At 58.3% G+C, this 15,294-nt stretch overlaps 2 protein-coding genes across 3 annotated transcripts; one reads left to right on the top strand and one right to left on the bottom strand.

Moving 5' to 3' along the window:
- Positions 1-808: 808 nt before the first annotated feature.
- EGLN2 (egl-9 family hypoxia inducible factor 2) lies at positions 809-9,864 on the top strand. Of its 2 annotated transcripts, XM_030297891.1 has the most exons (6): positions 809-888; positions 1,932-3,004; positions 7,895-8,014; positions 8,498-8,634; positions 8,856-8,923; positions 9,205-9,864. In XM_030297891.1, the coding sequence occupies exons 2-6, from the start codon at positions 2,168-2,170 to the stop codon at positions 9,258-9,260; spliced, it is 1,218 nt and encodes a 405-aa protein (XP_030153751.1). In that variant the 5' UTR covers positions 809-888; positions 1,932-2,167; the 3' UTR covers positions 9,261-9,864. The 2 variants fall into 2 exon arrangements, with proteins under 2 accessions (XP_030153751.1, XP_030153752.1); XM_030297892.1 differs by lacking the exon at positions 8,856-8,923.
- Positions 9,865-9,927: 63 nt separating this feature from the next.
- Positions 9,928-13,633, bottom strand: LOC115502146 (cytochrome P450 2F5-like). The gene is given in 10 exon segments (XM_030297343.1): positions 9,928-10,171; positions 10,266-10,404; positions 10,611-10,711; positions 10,714-10,804; positions 10,882-11,016; positions 11,101-11,277; positions 11,648-11,811; positions 12,049-12,341; positions 12,634-12,797; positions 13,433-13,633. Coding segments are annotated over 10 exon segments (1,647 nt in total). The 3' UTR covers positions 9,928-9,989.
- Positions 13,634-15,294: the final 1,661 nt, after the last annotated feature.

Here is a 15,294-nt window from a genome sequence, read left to right on the forward strand (position 1 = left end):
TTCTCTGCCATCCCCAGGTCAGCACTAACCCACTCAGAGGGCAGGCCTGAGCCCCTAAACCCCCGTCTGCCCTGGCGATGGTGGAGGGGGCAGGGTATTTAAATGACCTTATCTGCATAGTCCTTCCAGGCAGGGTCGCCCAAAATGTTCATAGACCCAAGGCTGTTAGACAAATGTCTTCTCTGCGTAGCCTTCCTAGGTTGCCCACAATTGTCCCGAAGAGGCAGGATGAAGCGGATCATATTTTGGCACACATCCCTTCCAGTCCGCTCTCTCTTCTTTCAGGGGCGTTCTGCACTTCTTTCCCTCCGTTATAGAAGGTACTTAAGTAGATTACTAATGTGTGCATTTACATACATTTCCCAACTAACTGTGCAGACATTTATCACATCTCTATTCTTGGACGGTGAGAAGGCGGGGCTGCCCATGTAAATAACCTCATTTGCATGCCACTGTCCGATCCGGCTACACGTCATTCTCCGGCGCTCTGGGCTCTGAGAGGGTGGGCAGGCCTATGGAAACAACCTTATTTGCATGCCACTCCCACATCGCCTGGCCTACCGCAGAACCCTCCCCCCTTTCCCCGATCCAGCCCTTTTAACCCCCTTCCTCCTCCCGGGCAAAAGGGGCGGAGTGCAGTACGCAAATGAGCCTCGCGTTGGCGGCCGACCCATTTCCCCTTCCTCCAGGAGGGTGTTCTGAACTTCCTTGCTCCGCCCCGCGCGGCTCACGCCTGCGCACGCACGGCCTCCTCAGCGGGTGAGGTCACGTGCCCAGCGGGCGAGGCAGGGGCGGAGCGTCGCGGGAGGTGGGGGCGGGGTATGGCGCGCTGTGCGGCGCTGGGCGGCTGGCACAAACGACGGCGCCGAGGCCGGAGGAAAAAGCTCGGTGAGGAGAGAGCTAGGAAGGGAGTGGGGCGGAGAGGGCGCGCGAGCCTGGGCGCGGGCGCGAGCCGAGCGAGGTGTGGGGGCGCCTGCCGGCCCGGCGTGGCGGAGCGCTGCGACCCCGGGAAGGGAAGGGTGGGGGTAGGGCGTGGGGGAGGGAACGCGCCGGGCGCGTTGAGTGCCGGCCGTTGAGGGCGGGGGAGCGGAGAGCGCGCGCCGGCCGACGGCGGTGGTTGGGGGGAGGGAATCCGGGGTCTGAGCGGTCCACGGGCCGGGCCTCCGTCGCCTGCGGCGCCCGGAGCTGGGAGGCCCGCACCGAAGGGGGTTGGGAGGGGCCGCCCTCTCTTGTCCTGTCCCCTCCCCCGCCCTTCCCCCTGTCGTTGTGGACCCTCCTCCCGCGGCTGCCTTCCGTCTGTCTGTCTGTCTTAGGCCCTCCCTTCCGTCTGGGTGTGTGTCAGCCGCCGGCTGGTTTCCTCTCGTTGGGCTTAGGTTGACCCCTCCGCCCCGTTCAGTCCGGCCGTCTCAGGCTCGCCCTCCCAGCTTCTCTCCGGTCGGCTTTTCCGTCTCTGGATCCCCCCATTCTCTTTGTCTCTGGACTCCCCGGTTTGCTCTGTCTGTGGAGCCTTACGTTCCCGCCGTGTGTCCCTGGAATCCCCAGGCAGAGTCCCCCCCCAACCTTGTGGATTTGTTTCCAACTCTCGCGCTCCCTGCTGCCCCAGTATTCCTTTTCTACTCCAGGCCCCGTCTCTCCTTGCTGTTCAGTTTCTGTGTCCGAGCCCCCACCGTAGTCCTGTGCCTTTGGGTCATCTCCCCAGTCTCACTCCTCTCTTCGGCTGTCTCCCTCACTGCCTTCTGTCTCCGTGATTCCCCCCTCCCGCCCGAAATTCCCATGATCTTCTCCCCGACTTGGCCTGGCGTTTGGGGGGGGGGGTGTCTCCGTAGCCGAGTCTGCCTTCCTCCCCACTGCCCCTGCCACTCCTCACCACTACCCCTACCGGACTGCCTCTAGCTCTTCTCACATTCCGTTTTTTCTCTCTCCCTCTTCAGCCACCCTGACGGGTCCTTTCCCAAGCCCCTAGGGGCGGCAGAGGACTTGGGGACCAGTGAGCACCCCCAGGGCACGAGAAGAGCCTCTGCTGCCTGCCCTGCCTCATCCTGCCCCACGCCAGGCTCAGCCGTTCCGGCCCCCGGCTGCATCAAGTGGAGGAGGCGGAGGCGGAGGAGGGTGGCACCATGGGCCCGGGCCGTGCCCTCCATGCCCGGGGGATGAAGACGCTGCTGCCATGGACAGCCCGTGCCAGCCGCAGCCCTTGAGTCAGGCTCTCCCTCAGTTGCCGGGTTCTGTGTCAGAGCCCTCGGAGCCTGGCCGGGCCAGGATGGGGGTGGAGAGTTACCTGCCCTGTCCCCTGCTACCCTCCTACCACCGACCAGGAGCACCTGGTGAGGCCTCGGCGGGGAGCGGGACCCCCAGGGTCACAGCCACTTCCACCACAGCCAGCCCCCTGCGGGAGGGCTTAGGCGGGCAGGATGGTGGTGAGCTGCGGCCCCTGCAGAGTGAGGGTGCTGCAGCACTGGTCACCAAGGGGTGCCAGCGCCTGGCGGCCCAGGGCGCCCGGCCTGAGGCCCCCAAACGGAAGTGGGCAGAGGATGGCGGGGATGCCCCTGCACCCAGCAAGCGGTCCTGGGCCAGGCAGGAGAACCGGGAGGCAGAGGCCGAAGGGGAGGGCGGGACGGGCTGCAGCAGTGACAGTGGCGAGGCCAGCGCAGGGCTGAGGGAGGAGGTGCTGCCCGCCACGCCCGAGCGCCTGGCCCTGGACTATATTGTGCCCTGCATGCGGTACTATGGCATCTGTGTCAAGGACAGCTTCCTGGGGGCAGCATTGGGTGGCTGTGTGCTGGCCGAGGTGGAGGCCCTGAAGCGGAGTGGGCGCCTGCGTGACGGGCAGCTGGTGAGCCAGCGGGCTATCCCGCCACGCAGCATTCGCGGGGACCAGATTGCCTGGGTGGAAGGCCACGAGCCGGGCTGCCGAAGCATCGGGGTTCTCATGGCCCACGTGGATGCTGTAATCCGCCACTGTGCTGGGCGCCTGGGTGGCTACGTCATCAACGGGCGCACCAAGGTAAGGCTGCAAGGGCCTTGTTGGAGGGGGATGGGGCAGCGCTTCTCTATCGGGTACCTGTGCGCTTGGAGACCGGCTTCTGGGGTCACAGAAGGGTTTAGGCAGCTCCAGTGGGGGGAGTGCTGGTGTTGGAGTTTGCTTTGGGCTCTGTCTCCGTGTGGGGACTTTGGGGGTCTGTGCACTTTCTCTTTCCTTGTTTCTCTATCTTTTCATCCATCCCCGTCTCCTGGTCTGTCTAGTCCCTCCTGTTGTCTGTCTCTGGTCCGTCTGTTCTGTCTTCCAGGCAGGAGAACCAGGAGACAGAGTGGGGAGGGTGGCAGCGGTGAAGCCAGTGCCAGGCTGAGGGAGGAGGTGCTGCCCGCTGCGCCTGGCTGGCGCTGGACTCCATTGTACCCCTGTGCCATGCTGTGGCATCTGCAGCAAGGACAGCTTCCTGAGGGTGGCGCTGGCTGCTTGTGTGCTGGCCTGGGAGATGGGGGTCCTGTCCTCCCCCTTTCCTGTGCTTCCCCATCCTAGACTCTCCCCTCATCCTTTCTGTCTCGTTTATCCATCACTTCGTTCCTGTCGGTCCTAATCTGTTTTCTTGATTTTCTATTTTGTGTCTTTTGGTACCTTTTTCTTGTTTTAGAGTAGTTGTTGTTAATCCTTTTTTTTTTTTTTTTTTTTTTTGGACACCTGGGCTTTTTTGACAATCTGTCAGAACCACAGACCCTTTTTTAAGAAAAATGCTCTTTTGTGGAGTTTATGGGCAGTCATCAGTGTCTCCAGCTGCCTGTTCAGGAACTTAGGGTCAGGAGCTTTTCAGAAGACCTTGGTCCACAGGGCCTTTCTGGACAAGGCCTCGTAGGGAGTGCCTGCTGCACGCCAGTGATGCCTGGCTGGTGGCGGGGCTGCTTGCTTCCCTGCGGGCATGAGGCTGTGCTCCTGATGTCTCCCTCTTCAGTCTGATCCCATCCTGGGTCCTGCCTCTGTACAGCTCTGTCACTGGCTGGAGCTGGCTTAGGGATCCAGGCTCCCTCCGCGCTGAAGCCGGCATCCTCCCCACCCAGCTGGAACTTGTCCTGTCCTACTTCCTTCCTCCTCCTCCCTTACCTGATAGCTGGAGAGCCATAGGAGGCCTTTCCCTAGGCTCTGCTCCTGCGAGGCAGGAGAGATGAGTGGGAGTCTCCCTGGCCACAAGGTCCTCAGCACCTGCACCCCAGGTCACCCACCTTCACAGGAGGGAGTTTGGGCGGGAGACCACGAGAGCTGAGTGGCCCAGAGCAGCATGCTTTCCTGAGCCTCAGTTTGCTCATCTACAGGATACGAAAATCAGTTAAGTCCCCAGCTAGTCTTTGGCAGTTTTAAGAGAGAAGGGGAAAGTAGAGGGAGCCGATTTCTTCTCCTTTGATGCTTTGGATGTGGTTGGGGACTGGGGGTGTTGGGACTATTTTAGTCTTGGGTGACTTCTGTTGCTCTGGGAGGTAAGAACAAACCAGGCCAACTGAGAATGGAGGGGAGGACCCAACCCAATCACTGGAGTTCCTCTCAGACCCTCCCCTGCCCCAGTGAGACAGCAACTCCAGGCTTTCCTACCTTCAAAGGGCAACATCTGGCCTCCCTCCCCAGGCTCTGGAATAAGAGTGAGCTGAGGTGGGTGGCCACAGAGGTGTTGGGGGCACAGATCACCAGTGTGGCTGGCGTCAGAAACAATCTGCCTATTGGTCATTCTTTTTTTTTTTTTTTTTTAATGTTTATTTTTGAGAGAGAGAAAGAGAGAGTGTGAGCAGGGGAGGGGCAGAGAGAGGGAGACACAGAACTCGAAGTAGGCTTTAGGCTCTGAGTGTCCTCACAGAGCCGGACACGGGGGTCAATCTCAGGAACCGCGAGATCATGACCTGAGCCAAAGTCGCACACTTAACCGACTGAGCCACTCAGGCACCCCATCTATTGGTCATTCTTGAGTGGAACTCCTGTGTTTTGTTCTCCCAACTTTCTCTAGTGTCTCTGCTCAGTTGACCTGCAGATGGGAGAGAGTTGACTCCCACTGGCATCAAGGACTGCCATCGGGGACCATAGGGCGGGCCTGGCTGGCTTGGGTGTGTCCCTTTCAGAGCAGCTTGGAGGTGGGACTGTCTCACTCCCCAGTTTCTGACTCTGTGTGTGTGTGTGTGTGTGTTTGGGTTTGGGTTTTTGGCACATTGTCACCAATAGCCCTTAAATCTTTAAGTCTCCTGGCTCTGACACAAGCTACCCCTTCCCTGAGATGGGAGGGTGAGGAGCAGACTTCCATGTCACTCTGCTTGTTGTCCTTTTCCCTTGTAGGAGCGGAAGTAGATGCTTCTCTGGGGCCATGGTGTGTGTGGGGGTGGGTGGGTGGGGGGATCGGTGGGAGTTTAAAGGGCCTGTTTCTGTTGCCAGCCTTCATGCACAACTCCCATTCCATGCCAGAATACAGACGCTGTCCCTGCATGCATGGTGGGAGACCCTGTGTAAGGGTGTGGAGGGCCGGACAGGTTGGAGTCCCTGAGACCCAGAGGAGTGCTTTCAGTCAGCAGCTACTGCCTGGGCGCTAGGGAGACAAGCTCGGCCCCAGAGGCTTCCATGGGCCTGCCTGTCAGGCCAGTACTAGGTAAACAAGTACTTGTGCTGATTTCACGTTGAGAGGGTAGAATGGAAGGTCAGCCCAGGTGTATTCAGCTGGATACTCAAGGTGCCCTTGGACCCGAGACGTGAACAACAAGGAGGACCAGGGGAAGTGTGTACCAGGCAGGTGCAGAGGCCTTGTGGCTGAGCTTGGTCTGGTGAGAGCAGTGAGGAGGCCTGAGGTGCTGGAGCAGAGTGATGGGGATGGTAGGTGAGGTTGGTGGCCTTGAAGGCTGAGGCTGTGAAAATACACAATTTATATTTTGTGTTTTCTTGGAATGTGGTGGGGGTCTTCAAGGGATCTGAGCAAGGAAGAGCTGGAGAAAAGGGTCTCTGGCTGCCGTGTGGGGATGGATTGTGGGAAAGACGCCACAGCACTGGACTCCCTTCCTCACCCCGTCCTTGTGCAGAACCAGCAAAATCTCTGCTTGGATTCTGTCTGGGGACGGCTTGATGGCAGGCCACCCGGACATAGCCACATTCTTCCTCCCAGTGGTGTGGTTGCTCAGAACACTGACCCGTTTGCAGGGAGTGAGTAGTGCAAAGAAGGTTCTCCTGAACCGGGGGTGTGGGGGCCAAGGTCTCGCCCTGGCGCTGCCAGAGAGAAGCATGGCTCTCCACGGCTGGATGGCCTTACCCAGCTGAAGCCCTCCTGGCTGCTCCTCCCCAGGGAGGCGCTGTGCTGTTTCGGGGACACGTATTTAACGCAGAGCTGTTTACCATGCAGAGCTGTTTACCATTCGTGCTGGGTTGAGCCCTGGGAGTGATGTGTTGGAAGAAGGCTGAGGATTGAGTCGGCCTGGCCTGCCACAGAGTGCTAGGCAAGGCCCCTGTTTTGGCAGCAGATGCCAGTCTTCCTGGTCAGGGCTGTCTTTCAGGGCTGTGGCCAACAGGTGTAGCTGAGCGTCAGTGGGGAGCATCAGCAGGTGGTCTGTGGCCTGGCACCAATGTGGGTCAAGGCGTCGAGACAGGTGGTCCAAGGAGCTGGAGGGTCTGCCTGCCATTACTCCCCTTTTGCCTTACACAGTCCTCCCAAGTGGCTTTGGGCAAAGGGTAGGATAGGGACTTTTTTTTTTTTCTTTTTAGTGTCATTTTAGTCTGTGCTTCAGCTCTCCATGTGACAGGCACCTTGCTTGGTGCCTGCCCAAACATCTGTCTTGTTTGCTTCCCACAATACCTGTGAGGTAGTTGATCAGCTCCATTTCATGGATGCGGGACCTGAGACAGGGAAGTGAAGTCTCTCACTTGATGTTACAGCTCGTGTGGCAGCACTGGGACTCGAACCTTGGGAGTTAGGTCTGAAGGAATGCCTGGGCCCTTTTCCTTACACCACATCCACTTTTCTGTCAGCTCCCTAACGAGAAACAGGCACCCCGAGTGGCCAGGGCCTAGGCCTGCATGTGGTCAAGGCTGGCCAGGGGGATGGCACCCAGCAGGGGGAGGAGGTCAGAACCCTGTGGCTAGACCTGTACACACCGAAGCCAAGAGCTGGAGTGATTTCTCTTAGGTCTGTGGGGGTCAGGAATCCAGAGTTCTGAAGTCAGAGGGCAGTAAACAGAGGAGGTGTTTAGTACAGATGAGGCCATTGAGGCCCATCTAGATGACGGGACTGTCAGGGGCTACCCAGCAGGTCATTCTTGGAGTGGGAGTTGGATTTCAGGTTCTAGTCACACTCAGGGTTTGGGTACCTTTTCATATGTGTAGGAAACACACAACTTGGGATTCTTTGTAGTCAAGGGCAGCAGTCCTCAGCATTGCTGCACATTAGAATTACTTGGGGGAACCTTTAAAATTTCCAGCCTCCACCTTAGACCAAATATTTCAGAACCTCTGAGATGGGCCTGGGCATCAGCATCCCAGGTGATTCCACTCTGAAGCCAAGGTCAGGAACTGTGGTCTAGAGCAGTAGGCCGCATTCTTCCATACCAGAAAACATTTAAATTGGTTTTATTCCACTGAAAGGTCTCAGAGGGGCGGGGGTCAGTTTATCTTTAAGAAGTAAAATCCTCAGTTGCTCACTGAGCCCCACCTGGGTGCCAGGCTCTGGGCCTGTGTGTACAGGGAGAGGGTTATTCAGGCCCAAGAGCTGAGGTTTCTGGTAGATGGTGGCTTAGCTGGAAAAGAAGAAAGTCTGGGGGCTGGAGCTCTTGGAGGAATCAGGGGACAGACAAGGGGCACGGAGGGGTGAAAGAGAGGAGGTAATGGCTTCTTCCCCAAATATCGCTGCCTAGCCCCAGTAAACCCACCTCCATCTGTCTCTGCCAGGCCATGGTGGCGTGTTACCCAGGCAACGGGCTGGGGTACGTGAGGCATGTTGACAATCCCCATGGCGATGGCCGCTGCATCACCTGTATCTATTACCTGAATCAGAACTGGGACGTCAAGGTAGGGGGTGAGGGTGAGGCGGCTGCATCCGCCCCGTTTTCCGCTCCCAGCTCAGCTTCTGGCATTCTCCCGTTCCTCTTCTCAGTCCACAGCCGGGCAGTGCAGTTAGCCTGCTGGTTGGCTTTTCCTGGGAAATGGCACCTCCTTCTCTCCAGCTGACCATGTGGTGGCAGCACGCACCCCCCTCCCCCTTTGGTGAATGGTGCTGTGTGCCTCGCCCCTGGTCTAAGGAACACTCCCCTCCCCTCCCCTCCCCCCCACCCCTACCCCATCCCATTTCCTGTCTTTAGTAGCTTCCTGCCCCGGCTCCTTGGTGATGCAGACTCTGGGCTGTCACTCACTTTAAGAACCTGAGTGGTGGGAGGGAATGATATGTGCAGCTGCCACATCCCCTTGGCAGGCTCCGGAGGGCAGGGTAGTGCATGGCAGAGGGTGGGGGCTGGACCGGCCAGCCTCCTGCCTCATCCTCTGGCCTGCCCTCAGGTGCATGGCGGCCTGCTGCAGATCTTCCCTGAGGGCCGGCCTGTGGTTGCCAACATCGAGCCACTCTTTGATCGGTTGCTCATTTTCTGGTCTGATCGGCGGAACCCCCATGAGGTGAAACCAGCCTATGCCACCAGGTATGACCCATGCTTGTGGGGATGTGCTCAGGTGTCCCGTTCTGTGCCAACAAAGACTTGTCAGACCCCGGGAGTGGCCAGGGAGTGGTGAGGTGCTGAGAGGGGCCTAGATGGGAACAGAACCAGGCTCCGAAGGGTGAACTCTAGTGTCACTGGATACGGTGGCTGGAATTGAAGAAAAGTAATCTCTAACTGCCCTTTGGGGCTGCTCTGGTCCCCAGGTACGCCATCACTGTCTGGTATTTTGATGCCAAGGAGCGGGCAGCAGCCAAAGACAAGTATCAGCTAGGTACCTGCTTCCCAAAGGGCATCCCCTCCCTCAAACCCTTACTATTCCGTGTGCCTCCCAAGGCCTCACGTCCCCTAATTCACCTTGTCAGTCTCTTAACTAAATTTTGTGACTCATTTTTTTCTCCTCTCTGCCCATCTTCTCTAGACAGCCCCACTCTCCCAGCACCCCCCAGCATGAGCCCCATTTCTTCTGGTCCTCTCCTCCATCTTCCCAGGTTTTTCTTGGCTTCTGTGTCCCTTCCCTGATGACTCCCCCTCTCCTCTCCTCTTAACCCCCAGCATCCGGGCAGAAAGGTGTCCAAGTACCTGTCTCACAACCTGCTACACCCACCTAGTGGCCAGCCCCAGAGCTGCATGGACAGACAGCTTGCCCTGACTTCGGGAGAGCCTTTGGCCCTTGTGCTGCTGGCCCAGCAGCCCACCGGTCTCGGTGCCTGCTCCTTTTCTGCCACCGCTGCTGCTTCTGGCTTTGCCTCTGTCCTGCTTGGTGTGGAGGGCTCCGTCTGACGCTGAGGACCAAGGAGGAGGAGAGACCTCTGCTGCCCTTTGATGGGGGCTGGGGTTGTGACCTGGGCAGGGGCCAGCGTTGGGAACTACCGTCACTGGAGCTGGGGGCCTGTGGCTTGCCCTGTCTGGTCGTGCTCCTCAGACACGGAGAGCTGGAAGGAGGTATTGCTGCCTCCCGCCAGGATGCAGGAATAGGGGTGGGAATGTCATGGCCTAATGCTGGCAAAGGTTTGTTGTGGCGGGGGAGTATCTCCAAGCCCCTCCCCGCCAACTCCTCCAGCCTGGAATGTGAAGTGACTCCCCAACCCCTATGGCCGTGGCACCTTTTGGACTAGGCTGCCACTACGTGGGCAGGAGAAGAGGTGCTGGGAGGAGCATGGGCGTGAAAAGTCCTGTCAGCCAAGAAATAAAAGTTTACCTCAGAGCTGCAAACTTCTGACTCTTCCTCTCCCTCTTACTGGTAAGGAGACCTGTCCATTTGCAATTCAGGGCCTTTACTGACCAAGACAGGTAAGGAGGTCTGAGAGCCAGTGAGCAGAGGGCAGCTGAGCCTGGCCTCAGCGGGCCACCAGGCGGAGCTGGAAGGCTGGGGGAATATTGCCCAGGCCGGTGTACCGTGGGGTGAGGTCGATGCTGGTGGGGCTCCCCATGGGGAGCAGACAGAACCGCTGCAGGATGGTGGTGAGGAAGAGGAAGATCTCGGACCGTGCCAGGCCTGCACCCAGACACATTCGCTTGCCTGAGCACACAGGGACGCAGGGTGGGAACCATGTAGCTGCTGGGGGTGGGGGGAGGGGTTGCCCAGGCTTGTCCCCTCCCTTCCTGGCCCATACCTGGGGCAAAGGGCATGAAGGCATCTTTGCTCTGGAACTCGCCCTTGTCCAGGAAGTTGGTGGGGTTGAAGCAGTCTGGGTCCTTGAATTGGGTGGGGTCCTGGTGTGAAGACACCAGGAGAGGAATCACAAAGGTGCCCTGGGGGATGCATAAGGATTACCCTGTGGACTTGATTAGCCACGGCCTTTTATCCATCCAAGACCCCTTGTAAAAGCCACTGGGAAGGTGGACCTTCTTTTCTGTTCCCAGGACTTTGTAACTCAGCATCGGACAGGCTCAGGTCTGATGCTTTAGGTTCTAGGAGCTCTGGGGCCCTGCACAGAATCCCCTTGCTCGGTGGGTACCTTGGGCAAAAAGTAGCCACGCAGGTGGGTGTCCCGGGTGAGGGCGCGTGGCAGCCCCAGCGGCAGCACGCTGATGAAGCGCTGGATCTCGTGCAGCACGCGTTGGTGTAGGGCGGGCGCTTGCGGTCCTCCAGCCTTGGGGTGAGTGTCCGACCTACCACTGCACTTTGGCTGGGGTGGGCAGAGGGCGTGAGCTGCGTGTGTCCTGACCCCCAGCCACCCCCAAACCCTAGCCCCTCATCCCAGGCTTTCCAGCTCACAGACCTGCCACCTCAGGGTACTTAAGCAGAATAAGGAGCCCGTAACGCAGAGTGGTGCTTGTGGTCTCAGTGTCGCCAAAGAAAAGGTTGTGTGTGGTCATCACCAACGTCTCCTCCTGGAAATGGCTCTCTGGGTCTTTCTGTTCCTGCGTACAGAGATGGGCGGCTGCCATGTGCCTGGCACCTCTTGTTGGGCGACATGGGTAGAATTTAAGGTAACGGGCCTGCACCTTCTCCATCTGATCGAGGAAGCAATCGATGAAATCGCGGGGCTCCCCTGGCTGCTGTGTCTGTTGGTGCTGCTGGATTTGCTCAGAGATGAAGACCTGAAGCTCCGTGAAGTTTTGAAAGATTCGGTGGTGTGGACCCGGGAGCCAGTCAAGGAGGGAGGGGAAAATATTGTACATCTGGGGGGACAAGATGGCAACTGGACCTTGAACAAGACCACTAGGTCCCCTGCAGGGGAAATTACAACCAGGACTTTTTTTTTTTTTTTTTTTTTAAAGTAGGGCTTTAGTCCCAGCACAGAGTCCAACTCGGGGCTTGAGCTCATGACCCTGAGATCAAGACCTGAGCTGAGATCAAGAGTTGGACACTTAACAGACCGAGCCACCCAGGTGCCCTTGCACCAGGATTTTAATGTTCTTAGTTCTAGAACTCTTCCCTTCCAAGATTCCAAGACTCTCAATCTAATGATCCAATGTAGGCAAAGTGTATGTACTTGGGGCTTGGCACAGGTTTGACACGGGAGGAAGGGACTGGGGTGGGCCCTCTCACCTCACCCCATCTGGAACTCATGATGCGGAAGTTGTCATTGAAGAGGCTGTCCAGGAGCCTCAGGAACTCTGGGTCCTCATAGCCATAGCGGTTCCCGAAGACCACCGAACAGATAACATTAGATACAGCATTATCTAGTAGCCGCTGGGGGTCAAACGGTGCTCCTGGGGGTGGCAACAGGACGGGGTCTTAATGCGGTGGCTTGGCTTACTGACTTTGTTCACTACAAATGTGCCGCACCTCCTTTTTAAGTAATCTCTACACTCAACGCGGTGCTGGAACATCCTGAGATCTAGAGTCCCACGCTCTACCAACTGAGCCAGTCAGGCGCCCCACCAACCCTTTCTTGATCATTAGCCACATCCACAAAAGGTCCCTTTCCTTGCCCGACCAGGCCGCACCAATGGTGGCTTGAAATTCGCCAAGCAGACAATCCGCCTCCTCCAAGATGCGCTCCTCTATGGTCCGCGCTCCCAGCCGGAACTCCTCCAGTGCTCCCAGTGCAAAATTTCGCAGCGTCAGCCAGCGCCGCCGGTTAGAAAACACGATGCCTGGGGGTGGGGCAGAGAAGGGGACGGCCCGGGGAGTTGGCCACGCCCGTCCTGGAAGCGTCCGGTCTTGGAGCCCGCCTCCTCGCCACCCTTCACTCTGCGGCTTTCCAGACCTTTTTGCTGCAAACCCAGCCTTCTCGGTCCTATCCGCACATTGGCCTCACCTCTCTACTGGTCTCGATCCCTTACGAGCGCCTGATCTCTTTGGCTTTGACTCTTAGGCTCTTCTCTTCTATTGGCTGCACGAGGAACGGACACCACCCCCCGCCCCCGCTCCTATTTGGTCCCTTTTAGCTCCGCCCCACCGTCCTGCTGTTTGCCTTCATTGGCCTTTATTCTTATTAGGCACCGCCCCATTGCCCCGGTCCAGCCCTTTAAATCGCTCGAACTGGGTGGTCCAGACCAGCACTTCCGCCGCCGCCGCCGGGGACTCACCGTTTCCGCGAGTGAAGCGTTCGAACACAGCCGTGGCCCCCACGGCCAGAGAAGGCATCCGCCTGCAGCACTAATGCGTCCCGCAGCGCTGAGTAGCCGCAGAGAACCACTGCAGGGCGCCGGCCCAGCCGCACTGTGAACACCGGGCCCCAGCGGCCAGAAAGCTGCGCAGAGCCGGTGCTCAGCGGGTCCCGGTCGGGACTCTTGACCGCTTCCTCCACCCCAGAGCCCCGCCCCCATCTCTCTCTAACTTCAGACCCAGGAGTCCCCATTTCAGCCCCTCGTTCCTGGCCGAGGCGCTCAGATCCCCACCTCCTCCTTCATCCGCAGGAGTCCAGGACCCCAGCTCCCTCTTCCCTCGAGATCTGGAAGACGAGGTCCCGAGCCCTCTGCGCCCTCAGAACCAGGCGTCTGAGCCCTCGGTACTCTCCTCCCCACCCTGAACCAGGAGAGCAGACCTCTCTGCACCCCTTCCCCCCGGATCCCCTATCTGACGTCCCACCCTAGGCTGTTAACTCCCTCAGGACCCAGAAACTGGGGCGGGTAGAGGGAGGCAGGGAGCGGGCGGCACCGGGAGCTCAGGCCCACTGTCCCCCTCCTCCTTCAAACTGATGCCGGGGCTCCCAGCTTCCACCCCTAGTCTCCTCCTTTCCTGGAACCCAGGACTCCAGGCCCCTCAACCTTCCTCAGGGCTCATGGGGTCAGAGCCCTCAGCTGTCTTCATTCAGAGAACCAGGTGTGTTCCAGCCCCCAGTCCCACCTCCACGAGTCCAGAATCCTTCCCCCCATCCCCACCCACTCTCGGGGCTACCTCCATGAGAGTATGGTCCAGCCGTCCAGACTCCAGCTGCAGCAAGTTCCCCAGCAGTGGGAGCGGCCTGGGCCCAGGGGGTAGGACCCCCGAGGCTGAGTGCCCTGTGCACCCCAACCCCGCCTGGCTAGCGCCAGCAGCAGTAACAGCGCTGTGACACCCGTGGACATCATGCTCTGTGTCCTCCATGCCTGCCCCCCTTTGCCTTTATGTGATTCCCTTTGGGTCTTGGGTGGAGCAGGGGCGCATACCGGGAGTGGGAGAGGTGGGCGTCTCCAGACCACTCATTCTGCAGATTCCCCATCCGAGGTCTCCACCCAGCCCCCCAGCTCTAGCTCTCTGTTGTGCCAGGCCCAGCGTGCCCTATTTGGCAACTTCCATGTCAATGCACCTGTTTGCATCTTTCACATCAATACACCTGGCCAACAGGTGCACCCTACTGAGCCTTTGGGTCCTTCAAGTCCATCTTACTTGGCCTGTAGATGTGCATTTCTGAATGCCCTGGCCACCTTTGGGCCCGAGACCCCCTGAATGCTGTACTCTATACTTCTGATTCCTAAATACGTTCTTGACTCCTAAAAACACCCCTGGTGACATACCCTTTAGCCTGGCACTCCTGTGCCCTGTGCTTGTGATTGCTAGGGACTCGCACCTGAGCCCTTGTCACTTCCATTCCCTTGCTCTTGGAACCTGGTATTCTGTACCTATCTACCAGATGCTCCCTCAAATCCCCTAGCCTCCTGGCACCCATCAGCCTGGCACTTCTGTGCCTAGCCTTAAGACTCTTGGGTGCCTTCCCACATGCTGACCGCCTTGTGCCTTACCCTGAGCCCCTCACCACCTCTATTTCCAATGCTCTAGTTCCCAGATGTCCCTGAATGTCCTATGCCCATGCTGCTGCACCCCATGTCTCCAGTTTCCCATGAGTCTCGCTGGGCACCCCCACCTGAGGCCAGGTCTTGATGGCCACGCCTGGGGGTGTGGGCCAGAGGGCACAAGGTGCCCAGGGGTAGGGTTGGGGATGGGGCTGAGTCAGAGCTCAAAACACTGTTCAGGAATGAGGCCCACCCTCCCACCAGCACCTGCCTCACCTGGCTGTGCCTCACCAGATCTAGCCTTCTGACAGGTGCCTGGCACAGGGCCCAGAGGTGGGGAGAGGGTGGGGGCTGTGCACTGTCTGGAACTGGGCTTGTTTCCAGGAATGTCTCTCAGTATCTCTGTCTCTATCTTTGTTTCATCTCTCACTCTCAATTTCTGTTTCTTTCTTCATCTCTCTCTCTTTCTGTTTTACTCTCAGTACCTGCTTCTGTTCATATCTGTATCCCTCCCAGTTTATCTTACCCTTAATCTCCCTCTTCCCTGTCTCCCTGCCTCTATCTCTGCCATGGATCTCCTTCCCTGTCAGCCTTTCTGTCCAGGAACCCAATGACTGGCAAGGAGTGTGGGCAGGCCCCCTGCCCCCCGCCGCCCTACCCCCCCCTCCCGGGTTACAGGCGCTGACTCCAGAGACAGCAGGGGTGCTGCGGGGTGTGCCCTCCCCTGACCTGGCCCCATCCCACTGTGTCAGGCTTTCAGATGAACTGCTTTCTCTGGGTCTCTTCAAGAGCTGGCATTTGTTGTTCACTTCTGTATCCCCAGCACTAAAATACACAGTGGGGGCTCAGTAAATGTTGAACCAATGCATGCCTCTCTGTATCCCGAATTCTGTCTGTTTCTATCTCTAGCTTAGACTATTTTTTTCAGTTTCTGTCTTGCTGAATCCTTGTGACTGTCTCTCTTCTTGTATCTCTGTCTCATCTTGTGTGTGTGTGTGTGTATATATATTTTGAGAGAGAGAGAGAGAGAGAGAG

Source organism: Lynx canadensis, chromosome E2, assembly GCF_007474595.2.
Source record: "Lynx canadensis isolate LIC74 chromosome E2, mLynCan4.pri.v2, whole genome shotgun sequence".
Taxonomy (NCBI): domain Eukaryota; kingdom Metazoa; phylum Chordata; class Mammalia; order Carnivora; family Felidae; genus Lynx; species Lynx canadensis.